This window comes from Pimephales promelas, chromosome 24 (assembly GCF_988280905.1).
Source record: "Pimephales promelas chromosome 24, fPimPro1.hap1.1, whole genome shotgun sequence".
Taxonomy (NCBI): Eukaryota; Metazoa; Chordata; class Actinopteri; order Cypriniformes; family Leuciscidae; genus Pimephales; species Pimephales promelas.
The window spans coordinates 26,864,700-26,888,605 of NC_142792.1; the positions used below are offsets into that span (position 1 = coordinate 26,864,700).

The 23,906-nt window shown below is 39.6% G+C and overlaps 2 protein-coding genes across 2 annotated transcripts; one reads left to right on the forward strand and one right to left on the reverse strand.

Moving 5' to 3' along the window:
* Positions 1 to 1,995: 1,995 nt before the first annotated feature.
* LOC120480189 (uncharacterized) lies at positions 1,996 to 12,563 on the reverse strand. The gene is made up of 3 exons (XM_039673168.2): positions 12,435 to 12,563; positions 11,717 to 11,801; positions 1,996 to 3,015 (listed from the first exon to the last, which is right to left on the reverse strand). The coding sequence occupies exons 2-3, from the start codon at positions 11,799 to 11,801 to the stop codon at positions 2,069 to 2,071; spliced, it is 1,032 nt and encodes a 343-aa protein (XP_039529102.2). The 5' UTR covers positions 12,435 to 12,563; the 3' UTR covers positions 1,996 to 2,068.
* A 4,756-nt stretch (positions 12,564 to 17,319) lies between these two features.
* Positions 17,320 to 23,065, forward strand: LOC120480190 (uncharacterized). The gene is made up of 3 exons (XM_089126953.1): positions 17,320 to 17,370; positions 18,004 to 18,088; positions 20,267 to 23,065. Exons 2-3 carry the CDS (start codon positions 18,004 to 18,006, stop codon positions 21,127 to 21,129), a joined length of 948 nt encoding a protein of 315 aa, XP_088983079.1. The 5' UTR covers positions 17,320 to 17,370; the 3' UTR covers positions 21,130 to 23,065.
* The last annotated feature ends 841 nt before the right edge of the window (positions 23,066 to 23,906 follow it).

Genomic DNA, 23,906 nt, shown 5'->3' on the forward strand with positions numbered 1-23,906 from the left:
CAGCATAGAGCATTTTTCCAGCAGGGGTGAGATATAATAGCTAAATACTCATATTGGTGTGCAGAAACCAGTAACCAATTACACATTATAACAATAAAGGGTTGTCAATCTAATTAAAAACTAATTTCCGGCCAAAGATTAAAAAATGCAACAATGAATACAGTATCAATATGTTATCAATAGTGCAAAATTAATACTAATTTTGTGTGTGTGCGTGTGTGTTTAATCTCACTGTTAAACACACATAAACAACATTTATTTTCTTTTGAAACCTTTTTTTTATTCTTATTCAAAGATTTTTTTTATGATATACAGGAAAACAATAAGCATTTCCTTAGTTGGAAAAGCTTTTGTTGGAAAATATATTCTATATTGTCAAAGTATCAATATTTACATTGTTGATCCTTCTTTATAACATCTTCGATGCACTCCAGCATGCTGGATAACAGCTTCTGGGTGAAATCCTCACTGATTGTGATCCATTCTTGCCTTATTAGTGTGGACATGATCACAATTCGTCCACTCGCTTTTTGAGGATTGACCACAGGGTCTCTGTGAGATTAAGCAGGCAATTGATGTTGAAAATACATCAAACTGACATCAAACATTGACATAAAAAACAGCTTCGGGGGTACAGGTATTAGGGGGCACAGCTATTAGAGGTAGCTATTTCGACTGGTGACGTCAGTCTCCATTTTATATAGGCTTACACATGTCACCGGGTGACTAAGTCGGAACCAAAAATTCAGCGCATAGTCCCCCGGGGAAGCACTTCTGGGGTAACACCCGGCCGGTTCCGGTTTACCGTCATGGCCGACCTAAAGAGCAAACGCGGAGGGGCAAACGCAAAAGTTGGAGGGAAAGGGGACTTGGTGGGCATCTCTGTACAACAGCCTGTTGTACTCTGACATGGTGGGCATCGCAGTACAACAGCCACACTGACACCTGGTAGTGTTGCAAACCCGCTCTTCGCCCCAAACCACCACTGGCTGTTCTACACAGCAACGTAACTTTCATGGTGTTGACAAGACGGGAATATGATGGCAGACATCGTGAACAATGTTTCTATGTGCAGTTTGTTAACCCAGTTTCTTTAGTTTCTTATGTTCTGGTGGAGATAAATGGGTCTCTTCCAATAAATTACCTGTATTCTTTCATTTTTGCAATAATTCTACTCCTTTTAATCAGACTATGTTGCCCATTGACATTAAGTGTAATTATTTAATATTCGTGACCATGCATTTACTTGTTTCAATTTGCAAACTTTGTTTATTAGGTTGTCACGGGAAATGTTATACAGAGCGAACAATGTACGAAAAATAATAACAATGAGAACAGTAAAATAAAAGACTTCCAAGTCCGAGGTTTAAACTTGATACGAACTGCCTTGTGCCATTTTAAACTCCACACTAACAAAAATAGTCTCACATCTACCTGTTTTTTCACTTATCTGTAACTGTGATGGCAAAATTTTTGATAATTTTCACAAAAGTTTCATGGCCCCCAGAATATTTTGTTGTATGAATATCTGAACAAGCAATATATCAAAAGGAGGAACAGAGCACGAGCTTTTAAACAAAAAAACATTTTTGTTCTATGGACTCCTTTTTTATCAACACTTGAATGTGTGTAAGTCTAATAAAAGAAACTAAGTTTTTGAGCAAAAAACTGAGAAAAATCATGTTTTTGTCAAAGACTACATCCAGATCGGTTTCAAAACGATGAACAAAACAAAAGGAGTAGATCGAGTCCATCACCACGACAAAGTTTCACAGTTCTATAGCTCGTCCTGGTCGACATTTCATTCTGTAACATTAGGCAGTTTTGATTTATATGCTGTTGATTGTGTTATTTTACAAAAGCACATGCTTACATTCGTGAAGAGGCAGCAGAAACAAGTAATATCATGCGTCTTGATCTAGAGATTCAGTACTTGTTCAGAAGATGTCATAGCACCCCCTACAGTATAACAGTGAAAACACGGAAAGCTGGACATTTTTCTTCAATGGTGGCGTTTAATTTCCTACTTCCAGAGTGAATGCACAAATAAATGACTTTGCTTCTTTTTCTAAACTTCTTGCCAGATTGAGGAACACTCAATTCCAGAATGAGTTTCCAAATGACGCTTCAGGTCCCTTTTATACGTGAAACATATTTCACACTGAAGACATGTGTAAGGCTTCTCTCCAGTGTGAACTCTTATATGCGTCTGAAGGTTTCCTTTGTATCTGAAACTCTTTCCACACTGAGGGCAGGTGAAAGGCTTCTCTCCAGTGTGAACTCTTATATGAACCTCAAGGTTTGTTTTGTTTGAGCAAGTCTTTCCACAGTGATAGCACATGAAAGGCTTCTCTCCGGTGTGAGTTATTATGTGCGCCGTAAGATGATTTATATCTGTGAAACTCATTCCACACTGATGACATATACAACGGTCTTCTCTTGAATGAGTCCTCAGGTGCTTTTTAAGGGTTACTTTGTGTCTGAAACTCTTTCCACACTGATCACATGTGAACGGCTTCTCTCCAGTGTGACTGTTCACGTGATACCTCAGGTTTAGTGCTGTTGTGAAACTCTTTCCACACAGTTTGCAGATGTAAGGCTTCTCTCCAGTGTGAATTCTCATGTGCCTGTTAAAGCTTCCTTTTTGAGTGAAACTGTTTCCACACTGAGGGCAGGTGAACGGCTTCTCTTTGCTGTGAACCATCATGTGGCCTTTAAGGATTCCTTTCGTAGAGAAACTCTTCCCACAGTGTTGGCAGGTGAAAGCCTTCTCTCCAGTGTGAATGTTCATGTGGGCTTTAAGGATTCCTTTTTTAGTGAAACTCTTTCCACAATGAGGGCAGATGAAATAACATTTAGTTTCTGTTTGTTGGTTTGTTTTTTGTGAGGAATATTTCTCAGTCTGTGAACAACTAAACCGTTTTTCTCCAGTTGACGAATCATGATTTCTCTCATACTGATCTCTCTCCTCCATTTCATTCAGTACTTCACTATCCTCTTTGAGTGGTATCGGGTCTAAGGAGAAAAGAGACAAATGCAAGTTAACACCAGTTTAATGACACAAAGCAACAGACAGGTTTGAAAAGCCATCTTTCACACCACTCACCCACTCTGATCTGCACTTCACACATTCACCATCACCTCCTGCATCAAACTCCCATTTATCGCAAAAAAGTTTTTACACTCGCATGAGGAGGTTTTTCAGGCAATTCGAAAAAGGATTTTTCAGGCAATTTGAAAGGATCCCCTTTCTGTAGGCCAATATATATATATATATATATATATATGTATAGCTCAGCATTGGTGTGGTCAAACTAAAATGTTGGTGTTCAACTTTGCATTTAAAAAATATAACAATCGTTAATTTTTCATTTTGCAATTACGGGTTAAATGAAAACGAATGCAAGTACACTGACCGTTTAGACATAATACGAGACAGAGTTCTTTATTAAATTCATAAAAAAAACAATAATTACAGGAATAGCCTACTGGACTCTAAACAACAAAGAAATGCCACAATCAAAAAAGACCTCGGAGCAGAATTGAGGGAGAAACACCCAGGAACTCTGTGTCTTTCCGTGCCATTAATGCTTGGATAACACATCACGTCTCCTTCCATTAAAAATAATAATGTCTAGTACGGTGGCTGTGATATAGGTTAACCTACCAACGTCCGTTGCCATGATTTTTGGAATGACTTATCACGAGAGGAAAAAAAGATGTTTTAGTCGCATAACATCTGTTAATGGAAACTAATGGAAACGTCATTTCGCAATCGTTTTTTATTGACATTTAGAAAATATCGCAAAAGTTTTGCAAAAATCTGTAATGGAAACGCGCCTTCAGATCACTGGCCACATCTCGGCACAGGAACAGTTTCTTCCCACAGGCCATCTCCCTCCTGAACATTTAAACACTTCTCACAGGTCTCTCGCTCGCTCTACGCAGTTTGGAGCACAATCTCTGTCTCGCAAGCATGCTCGCAATAGATTATGGGACATTTTTAACTAATTTGAGGTATAAGTAGTGGATCACAAGTGGCTCAACAGGTAGATCAATAGATAAACTCATCTTTCAGGCATTTGACCGACCCATAACTGTCAACATCGAAGGGAGATTTCTCGTAATCCATCCCCAAAATAAGGTGTTTATTTCACGATTCTTACTCAAAAACTTTCAAAATAAAGCATTAATTAATAGTCTAAACAGTTTATGACCAGCCTACATATGTGTGAGAACGAGACGTGTGTGTGAGAGAGAAAGAGTGTCATTAAAAAAATACCATAGAGAATGTTTAGATACTAATATCAGCTTACGAGGAAAACGGGGAGGCTGCTTCTGCTGGAGATGATTGGGACAGGTCTCTGCGCCTTTACCGATCAGAGTGCGCGCTGGCACGGAGTAAAGCCTTTGTACTCGACGCGTCTGCACGAGCGTGGTAAAAATGACGCATTGTGTGCTTAAGACCTCACTTCGCTTAGCTATGTGCAAAGCTTTTATTGTAACAGCGTGCGCGGCACTTCAAGCCCACGGGCTCAGCCCGAATGAGTGACGTGGGACCGCCTTCTCGTGGGCTCACCACCAGCAGGAGGAGCCGTAAGGGGCCGGTGCAGAGAGGATCGGGCGGCAGTCGAAGGCAGGGGCCTCGACGACCCAATCCCTGGACACGGAACCTAGATTTAGGGACGTGGAACATCACATCGCTGGTGGGGAAGGAGCCTGAGATTGTGCGTGAGGTTCCGACTAGAGATAGTCGGGATCACCCCTACGCATGGCTTGGGCTCTGGAACCACACTCCTTGAGAGAGGATGGACTCTTCACCACTTTGGAGTTGCCCATGGTGAGAGGCGACGGGCTGGTGTGGGTTTGCTTATAGCCCCCCAGCTCAGCTGCCATGTGTTGGAGTTTACCCCGGTGAACGAGAGTGTCGCTTCCCTGCGCCTACAGGTCGGGGATAGGTCTCTCACTGTCGTGTGTGTCCAATGGGCCAAACACCAGTGGAGAGTACCCGGCCTTCTTGGGGTCTCTGGGAGGAGTGCTGGAAAGCGCCCCGACTGGGGACTCCGTCGTTCTACTGGGGAACTTCAACGCTCACGTGGGCAAAGACAGTGACACCTGGAGGGGCGTGATTGGGAGGAACGCCCCCCCCCGACCTGAACCCGAGTGGTGTTCAGTTATTGGACTTCTGTGCTAGTTACAGTTTGTCCATAACAAACACCTTGTTCAAGCATAAGGGTGTCCACCAGTACACGTGGCCCCAGGACAACCTAGGTTTTAGGTCGATGATCGACTTTGGTCGTTTCATCTGACCTGTGGCCGTATGTCTTGGACACTTGGGTGAAGAGAGGGGCGGAGCTGTCAACTGATCACCACCTGGTGGTGAGTTGGATCCGATTGCAGGGGAGGAGGCTGGACAGACTCGGCAGACCCAAGCGTTCTGTAAGGGTTTGCTGGGAACGTTTGGCCGAATCTCCTGTCAGAGAGATCTTCAACTCCAACCTCTGGTGGAGCCAAGACCAGATCCCGAGGGAGGATGGAGATATTGAGTCTGAGTGGACCATGTTCTCCACCTCCATTGTCGAAGCAGCTGCTCGGAGCTGTGGCTGTAAGGTCTCCAGTGCCTGTCGAGGCGGCAATCCCCAAACCCGGTGGTGGACACCGGAAGTAAAGGATGCCGTCAAGCTGAAGGAGTCCTATCGGGCCTGGTTGGCTTATGGGGGCAGCTGACAGGTACCGGCAGGCTAAGCGGACTGCAGTCGGGTGGTTGTGAAGGCAAAAACTTGGGCCTGGGAGGAGTTCAGTGAGGCCATGGAGAAGGACTATTGGCTGGCCTCGAAGAGATTCTAGCAAACTGTCAGGCGCCTCAGGAGAGGGAAACAGTTCCCTACCAATGCTGTTTACAGTGGGGATGGGCGGCTATTGAGCTCAACTGGGGATGTCGTCGGACAGTGGAAGGAATATTTTCGAGGATCTCTTCAATCCCGCCGACACATCTTCTATTGAGGAAGCAGAGGCTGAGGGCTCAGAGGTGGACTCGTCCACCACCCTAGCTGAGGTCACCGAGGTAGTCAAGAAACTGGCGGGGGATTGAGCGATCGGATTTAAATCCTTATCGAATGCGTTTCGGAGGGCAAGCTTACACCTGGTCTTTTCATGATCGGATAGCAATCAGATCATAGAAACACGTAAAGTGACCAGATGAAGCTAAACAGCCCACTGTTTACATCATCATTTATTCTTTATTCTTTATTTCAAGGATAGCCCCTTGAGATGTACCATCTCATTTTCAAGGGGGTCCTTACAATAATGACAAACAAAACAAGTTGATACAGAGTAAAATATAAACGATATTTTTAAACACATAAGAACAAACTCACACACTCACTCGCACTCCAACAAAGCTCCCCCGAAACTAGCCCCACCCCCTCACCAGCCAATAATGCACAAATTATAAATAAATAAATGAGTAAATAAATGAATAAATACATTTAGGATGAAAAGAAAAAAAAAGCTATAAATTCACATCTGCACGTTAGTGATGGATCTAAGTAGGCTAACACAAAATAATATTCCAATTGATTGCGGGTGAATTAGAGATGCATTAATACGTTTAAATATATATATATGAAAAAAATAGGCTAATGTTTGAATGATTTTAAAAGAGACTGCTTTCATTTCCCGGTAAAACAGTGAGCGTGCGACATGCTTTTACTTTCGTTTTCAACAATATAGTGCCAAGTTAGTAAAGTATTTCCATACGCTTTATGTACCAATGCTGTTTTCTTGCTGCAATGACCCTCTGGCCTCTTCATCTGTTGTCGTCTGCAACGCGGCCATATACTATCAAAATTTGTGCAATCATATAGTGTCACATGATCAACGCGACATTAAAGGGTTAGTTCACCCAAAAATGAAAATTAAGTCATTAATTACTCACCCCCATGCTGTACCAACCCCGTAAGACCTTCGTTCATCTTCGGAACACAAATGAAGATATTTTTGATTAAATTTGAGAGCTGTATAACTACCACATTGGCTCCTAAAGGACTGCCTCTTGACGGCCCAGAAAGTCAATGAAGAAAATGTTTAAATATCCCAAGTGACTACCGTGGCTCAACTATATGTTTATCAAGCGACGCGAATACTTTTTGTGCGAAAAAACAAACAAAAATAACGAGTTTATTCGACTATTTCTTTTCTTCCTTGTAGGCCAGAACGAGACTTCCTTAGATTTCCACGACGCATGCGCGAGAATTGCGATCTAAAGTGGTGTAAGCTGGTGTGAGCAGATCGCAAATCTTGCGCATGCGTCGTGGAAATCTAAGGAAGTCTCGTTCTCGTTTAAGGTCGACTAGTCGACTAATCGACTAGTCGGTTCAACCCCTAATGTGCACTGGAAGCCTCAGCACCAAAACAAATTCCTTGTGTGTGCAAGCACACTTGGCAATAAAGCTCTTTCAGATTCTGATTCTGAGATCAAAACATGCTGAATGCAACTGAAAGAGTTGATATCTGTAATCTCAGAACCTCTTGCCAATTTCCTTACCCTTTAATTTGTTTAGGACACGTCACAAATACTTTTAAACTGGCAGTTATCAAACCCCTTACCTAAAGCCCAATAACTGTTCAATTATAGCCAGGCCTCAAACCGACAATTATGTCTAAAATAGAAAAGAAGTATCGGCCTCTCGACTATGTTCAGTTTTGCAGAGTAAGGGTATTTGAGAACAATATCAGTCAAGATTTAAACCTCATTGTTTGTTTGTTTGAAAGTAATAAACAAATAACCCATTTTTGGCATCCAGTGATGGCTATATCTTCCTTCAAAGTGCTATTAGATCTTTCTGCAACAAAGACTACCACTTTCTTTTGGACAGCTTAATAATAATGTTGGCATTTGTGGACAAGCATTAGCATGGTTTGTCCCATCTAATTAAACGCTACTACTTTGCTTGTGTAAATGTAGAGACATCACATCAAACACAAGTATGGTGTGCCACAGGGCTCAGTATTAGGTCCTCAGCTTTTCTCCTCGAACATGCTTTTCCTGGGAGTCATTATCATTAAATTTCACTGTTATGTCAATGAAAGAATGTTTACTGTTACATTGTTTTCTACAACTAAGAACCACAGGTGTTGCATTGACAGAAATTGGTTCTTTGATAATGACATTTCGGTAGCACTTTATTTTATAGTCATGTATCACACGTACATAAATATATACTTTTTTTATAAACAGTAGTCAACATTTGAAGTGGATCAGAATCTATCATCAAAGTTATACATTAACTTTGAACAATACCCTTTCTTGTCTAAGGACAACTTTAGTCAATTTTTTTGAAGTGGATCAAAAAAGTTAAAGGGGACATATCATGAAAAATCCACTTTTTTAGCCCTTAAATGCATTTTGTTGTATATTTGGAGTGTTTATAAGTACAGAAAAGATGAAATTATTCTCTTCAGGTGCTTCGTTTACATCTTTATATTCTGTTTTGGTCATATTTTTCAACCTGTTCAGATTTTTCTGTTGTCTATGACGTTTTTTGAGCAAGTGTGTCACAGTATTTGCAGCGGAACTGCCAAATAAAGACATTGACAACCGGTCCAACACTTCAAGCAATCCGCCATTATTATTTCTCGCTCCGATTTTGTAGTCCGAGCTCAATGATGCAGACGTTACGAGAGGGCAAGTCAAAATGTTCGATTGTTGGATCATGTAGTGACCTGAAGCACTTCAAGGATTCCCACTTCAACAACCTCCGCCAGTATAAAGAAGGGTTTGCCGATTGACTTCGTCTGAATGAGAGGTAAATTCCTTCTATCTTTGGAGACGACGAACAGAGCATTTCGATAAGCTGTAAATATCGTTAATAAAAATAAAGTACTTTACTTTCTTAAAACACATGGTGGTCATGGTTTAGCAGTACCTTTGTCTTCTTTGTTTTTGTTTTGAAGTAACGTTACACGTCTGCAGAATTATTGTTCTTGAGTTTCATTAATGGTCATTTACGTTAGCTGCGTTGTTTTCTGATGCTTTTCTAAACGTATCATATTGTCAATACAGATTTTTTTTTGTTGGTAAGATTAGACCGTAGTCATTTATCTTGTCAGTATGCTTGTTTTAACAAGAGAAATAGTCGACTTTCACTAATACACAAAACAGTTAAGTCACAGTGTTCTGCAGGTTCGTCGTATTCTTTATCAACTCGCTCGCTCTGGCTCGAATATGTAAGGCTTGATGGACAAGTCTTCTGTTGTTGACATTTTATTAAAGTGTGAATAAAAATGTTCTTTGAAGGTATTGTATATAATCGTATATCTCTAATCAAACTACAACAATAATGGCCGAACGCGGGGAGTTGAACCGACCGTGAACTCATCGACCTGGAGAGCGGGCGGGGTCTGACGCATCTCCATTTTATTTAAAGGGGCCGCATTGAAACGGGTCGCTCAAAGATGCACATCAGAAAAGGGGCCTGTGGAGCTATAATAATGAGGAATACAGACCCAAGCATTGCAGTTATGTTTTATATAGACCACAATGGAATGATTTATATGTAAAAATGAATGATTTAAAGCATGATATGTACCCTTTAAGCACTAATCGATACTCCGATCGATCAGCCAATAATCACATTTTATGACTCGATCGGTACTCACTAAACTTGGCCAATCTCAGAAAGCGATCACAATTTGATGCCATCAACACGTCAGGACGTAAATGATGCGTGGGGAATGAAATGATTTGGTGATGTTTCGAGAAACAATGAAATCGCTATTTGCCATGTGGGTTACAAATAAATCTCACGTGGAGGAGCATTGCAACAAACAATTAATAAGATGAACCTGATTCAGCACTTAAGGACGAGCCACTTCGAGACGTATGGCGAACACAAAAAACTGGCAACTGCAAAAAAGGCAGCACGGTCTACCTTAGTGCTCCACCGACGAGTGTTGATAGTGAGTGTCTATTCAGTACAGCCGCACACGTTTTTGGATGAAAAGAGGAATAGACTGTCTTCCCAAAATGCAGAAAAATCTCCTATCCTCTGTCTTATATTGGACAATGTTTAATTAAACCCTATGAGTTAAGGCGGGCATACACTGTGCGATGTCTGTGCGATTTCAGCAAGGTACCTACTCACACTGAACGAGTAAATCGCATGCGATGCAAAGCCAAAGTTCAGGATTTATGTGCTCACACTGTACGGTCCGATCGTCGAGCTGCGACTTCACTGCTCACACTATACGTGTAATATCTGCGATAACCCCCTGGATTGCGCCTATTTACGTGTATGTATCCAGAGATATTGTCAAAACAAGCATCTGCTATCAGTATCAAGATGATTTAATATTTTTAATTTATGCATTTAATTATTATTATTATTATTGTATTATCATTATTAGGGGAGGCCTATAGGCTAATTTTATTATTAAATTGATCCGCTATTATAATTAATTTGCCACGCAATATTTTCACAGCACATAACCAACGTGCTGTGAGGATAATAAAATATTAATCTTACTCCTCATTAAAAATTGTCTAAAACATTTAGGTCGATTACAATGAATTATAGGCATATAAAATAACTATTAACAGTCTATAATATGTCCGAACATTGCCATTATTAATCATCAATGAAAATTAAAAACAGGTTTATTTCAAAAACATTGTTTGACAAAATAATAAAACATATCAGGTGGCTTGAAGACGGTGGGTAATATTATCCATTTTGCAACACGAACTGGAGGTAAGCAACAGTAATTTGTAGCTCGTTTTTATTTTAATTTTATTTTTGCTGCAGATGAAATGGTTAAACTTCTGTTTTCGCGCAGGTGCAGTGAGGGAAAAAACACTGAGTTTAGGGCAATCGGTTCGTAGCTTTGCTTCAACTGTGCGATATAGTCACGAGGAGCGACCAAAATTTCTGACATGCCAGAAATTCATCCGACCATCCGATTGTCGATCGTGAGAGGTTAATCGCCTCTCGTTTCTCCCTGTACACTGCACGAACGCTGCACGACAAAGCTGAAAATCGGTCCGACACGAAAATGAGTCGCACGAGTCAGAATTCGGCTCAAAATCGGACGAAAATCGCACAGTGTATGCCCGCCTTTAGCCTGCATCAAACTAAAATCTAAAATCTCCATGTTTTTGGTTCTGATGCGAGTGGTGACGATGGCAATAACGCATCTAAAAAATGTCAACTCTCAGGCAACAGAAGATGATACACATTGTCTCACACCAAAGCATGTGAGCGGATTTCAAATATCTCCCCTAATATGAGGCAAATATGAGAAATAAGTAGGGGCGCTCAAGCACGACTAAAGTTTTTTTTCTAGTCGACTAGAAGTAGTTTATTTAAGCCATTAGTCTAATCGCAAATTTATATTAATTTAATTACTTAAATATATGGGAGAAAATACTAAATCATAATGAGCGTTATCATAATAATTATATATATATATATATATATATATTGGTAAAAAAAATCTAAAAATGTATAAGTCCAAATTGTTTTATCATGTTTGTTTTGGGATCTCTCTTGATTCCACTGCATGGTTTTGGACTCAGTGCTGCAGGTCCGGGGCTTTTACCGTTTAAAGCCCTGGCTCGCAATGGCCCGACAGTGGAAACATTGCCATTCATTTCTGAAGAGCTGGACATTTTAATAAGCATCAAATGACTGAGTTCAGCTTTGAGAATGAAACCAACCTGTGTGTTCCTCAGTTTCTTCATGTTTCACTCTGAACATTTCTGAAATCTTCATGTCTTCACTCTCCTCTTTAATAAACGCCATCTTGAGGGGGAAAAAGGTAAAAACACTCTAAACTAAATATCTGAGTGCGTCTCAATCAGCTCTAGTTTCAGTTCACTGGTGAAAGAGTCAGTCAAAGAGAGTTAATGGACTTAAATCACCTGCTTAGAGTCTTAGGCAAAAAATAGCATTATAACAGACAATTAATATTTAGTTCTGATTTATACTTGGTATTTAATAACTTTTAAATTACATTTAATAACATTTAGCAAAAGTTGTCATTACACCTGTTTGTGTTTGTTGTTCTCGTTGTATTAACACGGTTTGACCAGCAGGAGTCGTCCGTGTTTGAGGTGATTTGAGCACTTTAAACATGAATCATTTTGCAAAACATTTGATTTAAAAATCTTCGTTTCTCTCAAACCTAATTATCAGTGATCAACTTGTGTTTATAATGAACTGATTCACGACGATATAGGGATTGAAATGAGACTGATCTTTTCTGTTACTTGCGTGTGGATGTGCTTTAGTCACAAAAATAACGTTCATTAGATAGATAAAGCATTACACTGTTACATTTAATAGTACATAATTATTATTTTTTACATCACTTGTAAAAAAAACTAAAAAAGTAATTGAACCATTTAAATTCTTTAAATGCTTAAAAAGACAAACCTTTCTTCAGCCGAATCTCAACAAATGCAGTAGCGCGACGCAGCATTATGACGTCAGATCACCGCACCAAAATAAAAGTCCAGTTAAAAGTCATGCTAAAATCACAGAAGTCCATAGAAATTCACATAAAAATTATAGAACATATATTAATGGCGTCAAATTTAAATTCCAGTGCTGAACAGAAAAACAGAGTTTCAGGTTTAACTGGGTTGTTTTGGGTTGCAGCCACAACTATATTATTTTGTTTTATAATATTGTTTGCTTTGTTATTTTGAAGTTGATTGGTAACTAACAGTTCTATTTTCTTGTGTAAAGCTGTTGCAGTTTTGTGGAGATGTTGCTGTCATGTTCGCTTGCAAAAAGGCCAGCTGAGCTGCTTTCTGCTCAGCTAAAATGTAAAAAGAATTATTATTTTAGGTAGTTAATCCATGTCCAAGAGTCTATTTCCCCGGACGAGATGTTTTTTATTCATTATTTGACACTAGACACTGACCTCCCTCTTGCTTTTATTTTGGCACTTCCAGTTACCAGCATTTTCAATTTTCATATTAGCTAAATATTTAGTTTCACCCAAAACATTTAGATTCAACATTTAGATTTACATTTAACATTTAGATTTAAAATTTAGATTTAGATTCAACATTTAGATTTAGATCCAACATTTAGATCTAGATTTAACATTTAGATTTAGCATTTACATCTAGATTTAACATTTCGATTTAGTTTTAACATTTAATATTTAGATGTAAGTATTTAAAATATCTCTAAAATGACAAATATTGATGTAAATGTGCTAAAAAGTGACCGTCAAAAATTCATACCAGTTTTTTAAACATGGTTTGAAGCTAAATGTGACAAAATGTTGCTGTTATTTTCAGCGTGAGCCGCTTTACAAACAGTGCTAAGATAAAATTAGTTATATCAAGACGTGTGACAAAGCCTTTTCTGCGACATCTCCAGCTCTCGCACAGTGTAAACGTCAGCAGCGAATTCACTCACTTCATTTTGTTCACTCCTTGCAGATGTAGTGCTCTCAAATGCCATACACTATATAGGGATTAAGTTAGTGAATGAGTGAACGACTGAGCGGTTGCAGACACAGCTAATAACTTTAAATACGGTGCACTTTCAGATTTAAAACTTTGCAGGATGTTTTCATTCACGTAGAACTAACATGAAAGGTCATTTTCAAAAATCCAAGATAGAGGCCATGATATAAATCCATGATATATATATATATATATATATATATATATAATATATATATGAAGAGTTCAGATGCAAAAGCATCTAAGTGCCATTTGAAATTTTCTTCTAGAACGATCATTTTTATCAAGCTTGTATATTTAAGTTCAGTGATTTCACTTAAATGGCAATGATAATTACCTATTAATTGTTATTTAAGTGAAATTACTGAACTTAAATATACAAGTTTGATAAAAATCATCATTAAAGAAGAAAATTTCAAATGGCATTTAGAGGCTTTTGCATCTGAACTCTTCATATATATATCAATCCATGATATAAAGAAAATAAAACTATCTTGGTCTAACGTACTGTTAACAGCTTACATTGGCACATTAGATGCCAAGCTGTGCTTTTGTTCTAAGTTAAGGTTAAGGTAATTGTCGGCAAAATGGTAAATTCTGTAACGTTATTATGCATAAGGTATAAAATCACGCTGTACATTCCAAATATCTACCTGTAAGTCCAAATATGACTTTCTTGAACTTCTGTCTTCAGTGTTGGTCTGGTTCTAGGTCTATTTCTGTGAAATTGGGAGATGGGCATCATAGGAAACAATTCGAATAAGCGCGCATGATGGACACCGTTCTGCGCGTTTTCCACCAAAATTCCAAATGTTTTATCAGGAGAGAGTGACCCTTTGGCGCGGCGATAAAACAATTAACATTCGTAATGTTGATCTCACTGTGAGCAATATTGCCCGTATATTCAAAGTTTGTACCACTTTTATTTATTAAAAACTTTACTGTATTGGGGTGCAGCTAGAAGCATGTGTTTCACATGCCTGAATAAAATTTAAAGTATCCAAAGAGTAATTAAATCTGAAAAAATTAACAATGTAACTTTGAATATTGACTCATTTACTTGTCAGCTGAGTCAAACTCATTATATGTTACGACTCACCAATTGTCTGGGAAACATACTGTGTGTTTTTGTGAGCCTGTGTTTAGAAGTGAAGGACAATTAGTTAAGGACTAGGAATAGGCGTGTGTGTGTGTGTGTGTGTGTGTGCACCAGTGATGCGCGGGTCGATGTATCACACCCGACCGACGTTTTCAACCAACCTGACCGCAATTCGGACCACAAAAAAAAGAAAATATTGTATATTGGATTTATGAACTGGGGTGCGGCTGCCTCTCAGAAAATACATAAAACCGAAAATACTGAGCTATAAGCGTTTAAAAGTAGCCTATAAAAATGGTAACGTTACTGGCATTGCTCAGTTCAACGTGTAGGGAAATCGTGCAATTTGTCTCGCGCAGGAAGTTTCTTCAAGCGTTAATAACGCTAAACATTCAAAAGGAAAATAAAGATTTCCCAATTGTAATTGTAGGCTAAGGCTATTTCGCCACGTGGATTCCCAATTGAAGCTCTCAAAAGCACAAAATGCAGGCATAGAATATCTAAATAAGTCTTTATTAACGCATTTTAGACTAACAAAAACAGTCTGAGTCAAAGACTGAGGCTACAATTTCCATAAATAAATGTTCCCAAATACCGATGAAAGTAAAAGTGAAAACTGAAACACACAGTAAACTTGTTTCCTTCTAACCTTGTTTCTGTATTTGCGGGACTTCCACTCCCCAGTCTTCAGCTTTTGTCTGCCGCCTCCATCTCTAAATTACCTCCAGAGCTCGTGCGTCATCCTCGCGGCAGTTATTTGGCCGATAAAGTCTAGTGTAGGCCTATGTATTTCTTCGAATACTATGTATTTCTTCTAGTACTATATAAATTACAACGGTTTAATTGGCATCATTATTTCAAATGACCCGACCGACCGCGACCCGACTAGAAATTAATGCATTTAATTAAAAATCACGAACGACAGAACATGCTTGAAACCTTCACCACGAATAGAACTCTGCCATTGGATCGATTTCGTGCCGACTTTACAACTGCATGGATAAAATTAATTTTTAATGACGTTCCAGCTGATGAGGTAAAACATTGTCCGTCTGTTCGCTTAATTCCACTGAGGATTGTTTTGAAAACAAGACTGGATTTGCAGACCGATTAAAGCTGCGTTCACACTACACATGACCAAGCGACACGATACCATTCATTTTCAATGGTGAGCGGGCGACTTCCAGCGATACGCGTGGTCGCGACTGGATGGGCCATGTCTGACGATGCGACAAAGTTTAGCTTTATGCAAATGAAGAGCGATTTTTGCAAGCAACAACCAATAGGAGTGAAGTCAGTGGAGTGCGTCACTCTTCAGTGCTGAGTCTGACCGAAGCAAATTGAACGAGAAGCTCATTTTAGCAGTCAGAAACTCTCCTATAATGGATGATATATCTCCGTGTACATACAGTGATGTTCACCGTACTGACTCCGTGACTGAATGCCCAGATAGCAAACTGACATTGAATCAACGTAGAAACATGACATCGAAACAACGTTGATCTGACATTGTTTTGCTCATCGAATTAAGGTTGAACCAACGTCAGACGCGTCATTCTTTCAAAACTAACGAAAAATCAACTTGAAATCAACATTGTTTCAACGTTATGAAAGCAAACCAATTTTCGATTTTCATTTAGCTTTGAAGAATGCCGCGTCTGACGTTGGTTCAACGTTAATTCGATGAGCAAAATCAACGTTGTTTCGATGTCATGAGAGACGTCGTTTCCACGTTGATTCAATGTCAGTTTGCTGTCTGGGTGGTTTCGGGAACCCAGATAGACCGGTATTTGCCCGTTTGCTGCAGTTAAATAGCAGCGATGGCAAAGAGCACTCACTGTTTCTCGTTCATTTTTAATATTATGCATATTATGTACTGATTCCATTTATATTTAGACTTTTCCTTCCAAAATATTTGTTTGTAGCGGCAATAAAACGTACAAGTCCCAGACAGCAAACTGACATTGAATCAACGTGGAAACGACGTCTCTCATGACATTGAAACAACGTTGATTTTGCTCATCGAATTAACGTTGAAACCAACATCAGACGCGGCATTCTTCAAAGCTAAATGAAAATCGAAAATTGGTTTGCTTTCATAACGTTGAAACAACGCGTTGATTTCAAGTTGATTTTCCGTTAGTTTTGAAAGAATGACGCGTCTGACGTTGGTTCAACGTTAATTCGATGAGCAAAACTATGTCAGATCAACGTTGTTTCGATGTCATATTTCCACGTTGATTCAATGTCAGTTTGCTATCTGGGGTATTTGTTGTCTAACAGAGTAACATCCGTGAATGTCACTCATGTCACAAACATTACTGCATCCAAGAACATGGTTGTGTCACAGAAGTGAAGCTTTCATTTTTATTAGGCTCTTTCTCTGCAAACAGCAACATCTCCTCAAACCTTACAAAACAGCAACAGTTTTCCACAAGGAAATATAACTGTTAGATAGCAATCAACATCAAATAACAAAGCATAAAAAATTATAAAACAAAATAATATAGTTGTGGCTGCAGTTAAATTACCCTTAAATCAGAGGGTTCTCAAACTTACCAAAACACTGGAAATCCCCAAAATACTCAGATAAACCTCAAACTCTGTTTTTAAATTCAGCTCTAGAATTTAACTTTGACGTCAATAATATATGTTCATAATTTCTATGTTAATTTCTACGGACTTCTGTGTTTTTAGCGTTTGAACTGTACTTTTATTTTGGTGCGGTGATGTGACGTCATAATGCTGCGTCGCGCTCCTACATCTGTTGTGATTCGGCTGAAGAAAGGTTCGTATTTTTAAACATTTAAAGAGTTTAAATGGTTCAATTACTTTTTTAGTTTTTTTTTTTACAAGCGATGTAAAAAAATAATAATTATGTATTATTGAATGTAACATGGTAATTCTTTATCCATCTTTAACGAACGTTATTTTTGTGAATAAAGCACATCCACAAACAAGTAACAGAAAAGATCCGTCTCATTTCAATCCCTATATCGGGAATCAGTTCATTATAAACACAAGTTGATCACTGATAATTAGTTTTAAGAGAAGCGAACTCCGAGTCAATTAAACCAAATGTTTTGCAAAATGATTCATGTTTAAAGTGCTCAAATCACCTCAAACACGGACGACTTCTGCTGGTCAAACCGTGTAAATACAACGAGAACAACAAACACAAACTGGTGTAATGATAACTTTTGCTAAGTGTTATCTATTAAATGTAATTTAAAAGTTATTAAATACCAAATATAAATCGGAACTAAATATTAATTGTCTGTTATAATGCTTTGTCTAAGTAGGTGAATTAAGTCCATTAACTCTCTCTGACTGACTCTCTCACCAGTGAACTGAAACTAGAGCTTATTTAGACGCTCTCAGAGATTTAGTTTTGAGTGTTTTACTTTTTTTTTCCCTCAAGATGGTGTTTATTAAAGATGAGAATGAAGACGTGAAGATTGAAGAAACGTTCAGAGTGAAACTTGAAGAAACTGAGGAACACACAGGTTGGTTTCATTCTCAAACCTGAACTCAGTCATTTGATCCTTATTAAAATGTCCAGCTCTACAGAAATGAATAGCAATGTTTCCACTGTCGGGTCAGTGTGAGCCAAGGCTTTAAACGGTAAAAGTCTCAGACCTGCAGCACTGAGTCCAAAACCATGCTGTGTTTCTGCCGTCGGACCAGAAACTCCGCAACGCTTCACTAAAACACACCTCTCTGAAACAACGTCACACAAACCCTTCATTTCACCAACAAATGGAAGTTTTATCAGGAAACAAATCACAAAGAAATCACTGGAAACGAGAGATCCCAAAAAAACCATGATAAAAGTGCCCATTTGTGAGCATTTTTGTTGTTTGCCTAAAAATGTAAAACCCAAGCATCGATGTTTTACACTAATAAGTGATACATTGACCATAATAAATGGATTTATGCAAAGATTATGCTTTAGACACAGAAAGTTTGTCTTATTTGAGTCTTTTCACGAAACTGGGATGATTTGGACTTACACATTTTTAGATTTTTTACCAATATACACTATTGGTCAAAAGTTTTAGATCAGTAAGATTTTTTTTGAAGTTTTTGAATGAAGTCTCTTCTGCTCACCAAGGCTGCTTTATTTGCTGGAGAAAAAAAAAGACAAACAGTAATATTGTGAAATATTATGACAATTTAAAATGACTGTTTTCTATTTTTATATATTTTAAAATGTAATTTGAAAGCTGAATTTTCAACATCATTACTGTTGCTGATTACACATCAGTTTTCAGTGTCACATGATCCTTCAGAAATCATTCTAATATGCTGATTTTATGCTCAAAAAACAAATTATTATTTTCAATGTTGAAAACAGTCGTGTACCATTTCCCCCTAAATTCTATGATGAATAGAAAGTTCAAAAGAACAGCATTTATTTAAAATATAATCTTTTCTAACGTTATAAATGCCTTTACTGTAACTTTTGATCAATTTAAAGGGTTAGTTCACCCAAAAATAAAAATTAAGTCATTAATTACTCACCCCCATGCTGTACCAACCCCGTAAGACCTTCGTTCATCTTCGGAACACAAATAAAGATATTTTTGATTGAATCTGAGAGCTGGATCAGTCCTACATAGACTGCCTAAGGGACTGGCTCTTGACGGCCCAGAAAGTCATTAAAGAAAAGGTTTAAATATTCCATGTGCCTACAGCGGCTCAATTATAAGTTTATCAAGCGATGAGACTACTTTTTGTGCGAAAAAAACATAAATAACGACTTTATTCCACTATTCCATTACTTCCTTATGGGCGCATGCGCGAGAACTGAGACGAGGACGTTCTCATTCGACTACTTCTTGTTACCGGCTGCTCACCGCTTAGGAGTTTTACCGCCACCTACCGTATAAAATGATGTGCTGATATAGCTGGAAGCGCAAAACTTTCTGTTTACAAGCAGAGGAAGACGCGCGCTGTACATACGCTTTTCAATTTGCGTATTTTCCGCACTATAAGGTGCACTTAAAAGCCTTTAATCTTCTCAAAAAACAACAGTGTTCCTTATAATCTGGAGCGCCTTATATATGGATCATCATCTTATACGGTAGGTGGCGGTAAAACTCCTAAGCGGTGAGCAGCCGGTAACAAGAAGTAGACGAATGAGAACGTCCTCGTCTCAGTTCTCGCGCAGCTCTGGTTGCAGTTTCGCTTGTCGCCAGAGGGGGCGTAGTTCTGCAAAAACTCAGATACTTGCGTTTAGCTCCTTTAAGCTGTCCAAAAGAAAGGGGTAGTCTTTGTTGCAGAAAGATCTAATAGCACTTTGAAGGAAGATATAGCCATGACTGGATGCCAAAAACTGGTTATTTGAACAAACAAACAAACAAACAAACAATGAGGGTTAAATCTTGACTGATATTGTTCTCAAATACCTTTTCTCTGCAAAACTGAACATAGTCGAGAGGCCAAAATTTCTTTTATATTTTAGACATAATTGTTGGTTTGAGGCCTGTCTATAATTGAACAGTTATTGGGCTTTGGGTAAGGGGTTTGATAACTACCAGTTTGAAAGTATTTGGGACGTGTCCTAAACAAATTAAAGGGTAAGGAAAATTGGCAAGAGGTTCAGAGATTACAGATATCAACCCTTTCAGTTGCATGTCATTAAACTGGTGTTAACTTGCATTTGTCTCTTTTCTCTTTAGACCCGATACCACTCAAAGAGGATAGGGAAGTACTGAATGAAATGGAGGAGAGAGATCAGGATGAGAAACATCATGATTCAACAACTGGAGAAAAACGGTTTAGTTGTTCACAGACTGAGAAATATTCCTCACAAAAAACAAACCAACAAACAGAAACTATAAGCGATTTCATCTGCCCTCATTGTGGAAAGAGTTTCACTAAAAAAGGAACCCTTAAAGCCCACATGAACATTCACACTGAAAAGAAGGCTTTCACCTGCCAACACTGTGGGAAGAGTTTCACTAGAAAGGGAACCCTTAAAGACCACATGAACATTCACACTGAAGAGAAGCCGTTCACCTGCCAACACTGTGGGAAGAGTTTCACTAGAAAAGGAATCCTTAAAGCCCACATGAACATTCACACTGAAGAGAAGGCTTTCACCTGCCCTCAGTGTGGAAAGAGTTTCACTACGAAAGGAATCCTTAAAGACCACATGATAGTTCACAGCGAAGAGAAGCCGTTCACCTGCCCTCAGTGTGGAAACAGTTTCAATCAAAAAGGAAGCTTTAACAGGCACATGATAATTCACACTGGAGAGAAGCCTTACACCTGCAAACTGTGTGGAAAAAGTTTCAGATTTACAGGAAATCTTCAGATGCATATAAGAGTTCACACTGAAGAGAAGCCTTTCACCTGCCCTCAGTGTGGAAAGAGTTTCAGATACAAAGGAAACTTCCAGATGCATATAAGAGTTCACACTGGAGAGAAGCCATACACGTGTCTTCAGTGTGAAATGTGTTTCACGTATAAAAAGGACCTGAAGCGTCATTTGAAAACTCATTCTGGAATTGAGTGTTCCTCAATCTGGCAAGAAGTTTAGAAAAAGAAGCAATTTCAATTTGTGCATTCACCCTGGAAGAAGGAAATTTAAGTCCCAAACCATTGAAGAAAAATGTCCAACTCTCTGTGTTTTCACTGTTATACTGTAGGGGGTGCTATGACAACATCTGAGCAAGTACTGAATCTCTGGATCAAAACACAGGCGAAGAAGAAGGAGAAACAAGCGAAAGTAAAATAACACGATCAACAGCGTAGAAATTGTCATGACCTGGCTCTGAAGCCATGACGAAAATAGAAGGACGCCGTTTTAAAGGAGAACTCCGGCGCAAAATGAACCTTTAGTCAAATTACACATTGTTACCTAGTCAAGCGTTATCTGAGATTTGTTTTCATGATTGCCGAATGCAAATAGTTTTATCTATAAAAACAGTTTAGCCTATAACGCTAGTATATAGGGCATAGAGTAATGACAAATAAAAATCGCTTGTTATTACCACTAACAAGGCTCAAAATAGCCCCACAGTAACACGACAGCATAATAAGGGTCCCTACATTCAAACCAAAGCATCCCAGAACTTTGTCAGTGTCCATACAGTTTAATAAGAAGATATTTTATACACACAGTCAACTTCGCGAATACAGGAAGAAGCCATCTTTGAAAAATAGTCTCTACCAGTCGATCTACGAACGCCGATCCATGTGCGCTGGTGAGATGTGAATAAGGTGATAAAGTGAGCGCGAACAGTAGACTACGTGTACATATTGAAGAGAAGTAAACAGTTTGTGTTTCTTCTGGAAACAACGGACCATATGATATTCTGCACAGTTCAGCGCACTTGGATCGGCAGCTGGCTACACGATGGACGCGTGGGAGAAGTGGCGGGTCGTGTGTCTGGCGGCTCTTTCCGTGGAGGACGTTGAAGATATCTACCTATTCGGAACCATGATAACAGGTCTTCTGCTGATTGGATTAGGCATTGCCCTGGTTTATCGAGGAATTAAAAAGACGGTGACAGCTGTCCAAAGCCTCACAAGGCTGCCCGTCATGATTGAAGCGGTGGGCAGAGCTGTCAGCACTGGGACTGTGTCTATGAACCAGAATATGGATAACATCATGGAGAAGCTTTCAGCTTTGCAGAAGGATTTGGATCGTTTAGGAGACCAAAGACAATGAGAATTAGCCGTGTAAATTGAATGCGGCTTTTCGCCCCAAGACCAAACAATTCCAATCTTATCTGTTTTTCGGCCGCCCTCAACCAGCACTGGCCTTGGCCAAGGCCGCTGTTGGGACAACAACTCCCCCGGAAGAGCACTGCAGTGAGCCGCTCTCGCATTCCTTCCCCGATTCCCCAGGACACCTAATGATTGTTGACTTTGTCTGGGACATGATCAAGGTTTTCTCCACGGCAACCTGCTGTGTATCGCTATGACATCTGCGGACTTGAGGCACCTAGATTATGATGCCAGGCATAGCGACACTCCAGGCCTACACATACACAAACTCTTACACATACATACAGATATGCAATCACCCGGCCCACACCCCATCCCTCGCCTTCGCCGCTTTTCACCCCCCAGTCTGACAGGCGGGTCTGTGACCAGCGCCGAGAATGGCTGCAGGACCGGATGGCTGCTTGCCTGTGCTGGGTCACCTCCACCCCCCACTCCCGTACCCTGTTGCAAGTCTAGTCTGTTCATTTTTGTAGAGTGTACTGATTATGTGCCAATGTTGCTGAGGTGTTTTTTTTACTGTTCCCAAACTGTACTCCTCACAGGAGCATAGTATGGGGGTTAAAAGGGTTGCCTTTTTTTCTCCTCACCTCTCCTCATGTTATGCTGTATTTCTTCCTCAATGCTCTGTCTTCCTGTCCTGTCTACCCCCTTGTTTTTAATGTATGTATGTCTGATGGATAGGTTGATGGCTAATTTCACTGGTACTTGTGACTACGTGACAATAAAGGCTACTACTACTACTACTACTACTACTACAGTTACCACCTCTCCCCAGATCCGTAATCTTGGTGTCATTTTTGTCTAGTTTGGTGTCAAGTTTTAGTCTACAATCAACCAAGGGGGTAATCCATCGACCGGAAGTTGAAGCCTCACGGGAGCTGCCATCCTGTAGCAGAACTTCACTTGCGTTAGCATTTCCATTGATTCCTATTCATTTTGGCGTCACTTTGACAGCGAATAACTTTACAAAAGGAATGTTTAGAAATGTAAACTGATATTACCTACTTACACTCTATAGTAACAAAGTCAAGTCACCTTTATTTATATACAGCACTTTTTACATTACAGCCCGCCATCTATCTTTGGAACGAGAATAACGGCTGTAAAAGCCCGACTCACTCAGGGACGGGGAGAACGTCGCAATGCCTCCTTTCATCAGAAGTTTTGACACTGCGCAAAGTCTCTATCAATGTGTGGAATCGTAGGGGCCAGTGTCCGTCCTAGCGTCCATGCGCTTCAGCTGCTGGGCGGGGCTGAGGAGCTTGTGGCACAGGGCTTGGCTTGCCGAGGAGGCGGCGTTCTGTTAGGGCGCCAAGAAACCTAACTTGAGCACTTTGGCAAATAGTGTTGCATGGCTTGTGATGACTTCTGTGCCTCAGTAAACCTCTCAGAGAAACCCTTGACCGCTGGCCAGAAGAGGCCCTGTTGGAGATAGGCCTGTCCAGGAAAGCTTTTGTCAACATTCTTAAGTTTGGTCAAGTTCAGCCAAAGATGCCGCTCTGACACAATAAGGCTAGCTATCCCCCTGCCGATAGCCTGGGCAGTTGATTTAGTGGCTCGCAGAGCTAAATCTGTAGCGCTGTA

Coding starts and splice junctions, on each gene's coding strand:
- LOC120480189 (XM_039673168.2), bottom strand. CDS start 11,801: ATGGCGTTTATTAAAGAGGAGAGTGAAGACATGAAGATTTCAGAAATG. Junction 3,016..11,716: donor AGAAACTGAGGAACACACAG/GTTGGTTTCATT, acceptor TTTTCTCCTTAG/ACCCGATACCACTCAAAGAG.
- LOC120480190 (XM_089126953.1), top strand. CDS start 18,004: ATGGTGTTTATTAAAGATGAGAATGAAGACGTGAAGATTGAAGAAACG. Junction 18,089..20,266: donor AGAAACTGAGGAACACACAG/GTTGGTTTCATT, acceptor TTTTCTCTTTAG/ACCCGATACCACTCAAAGAG.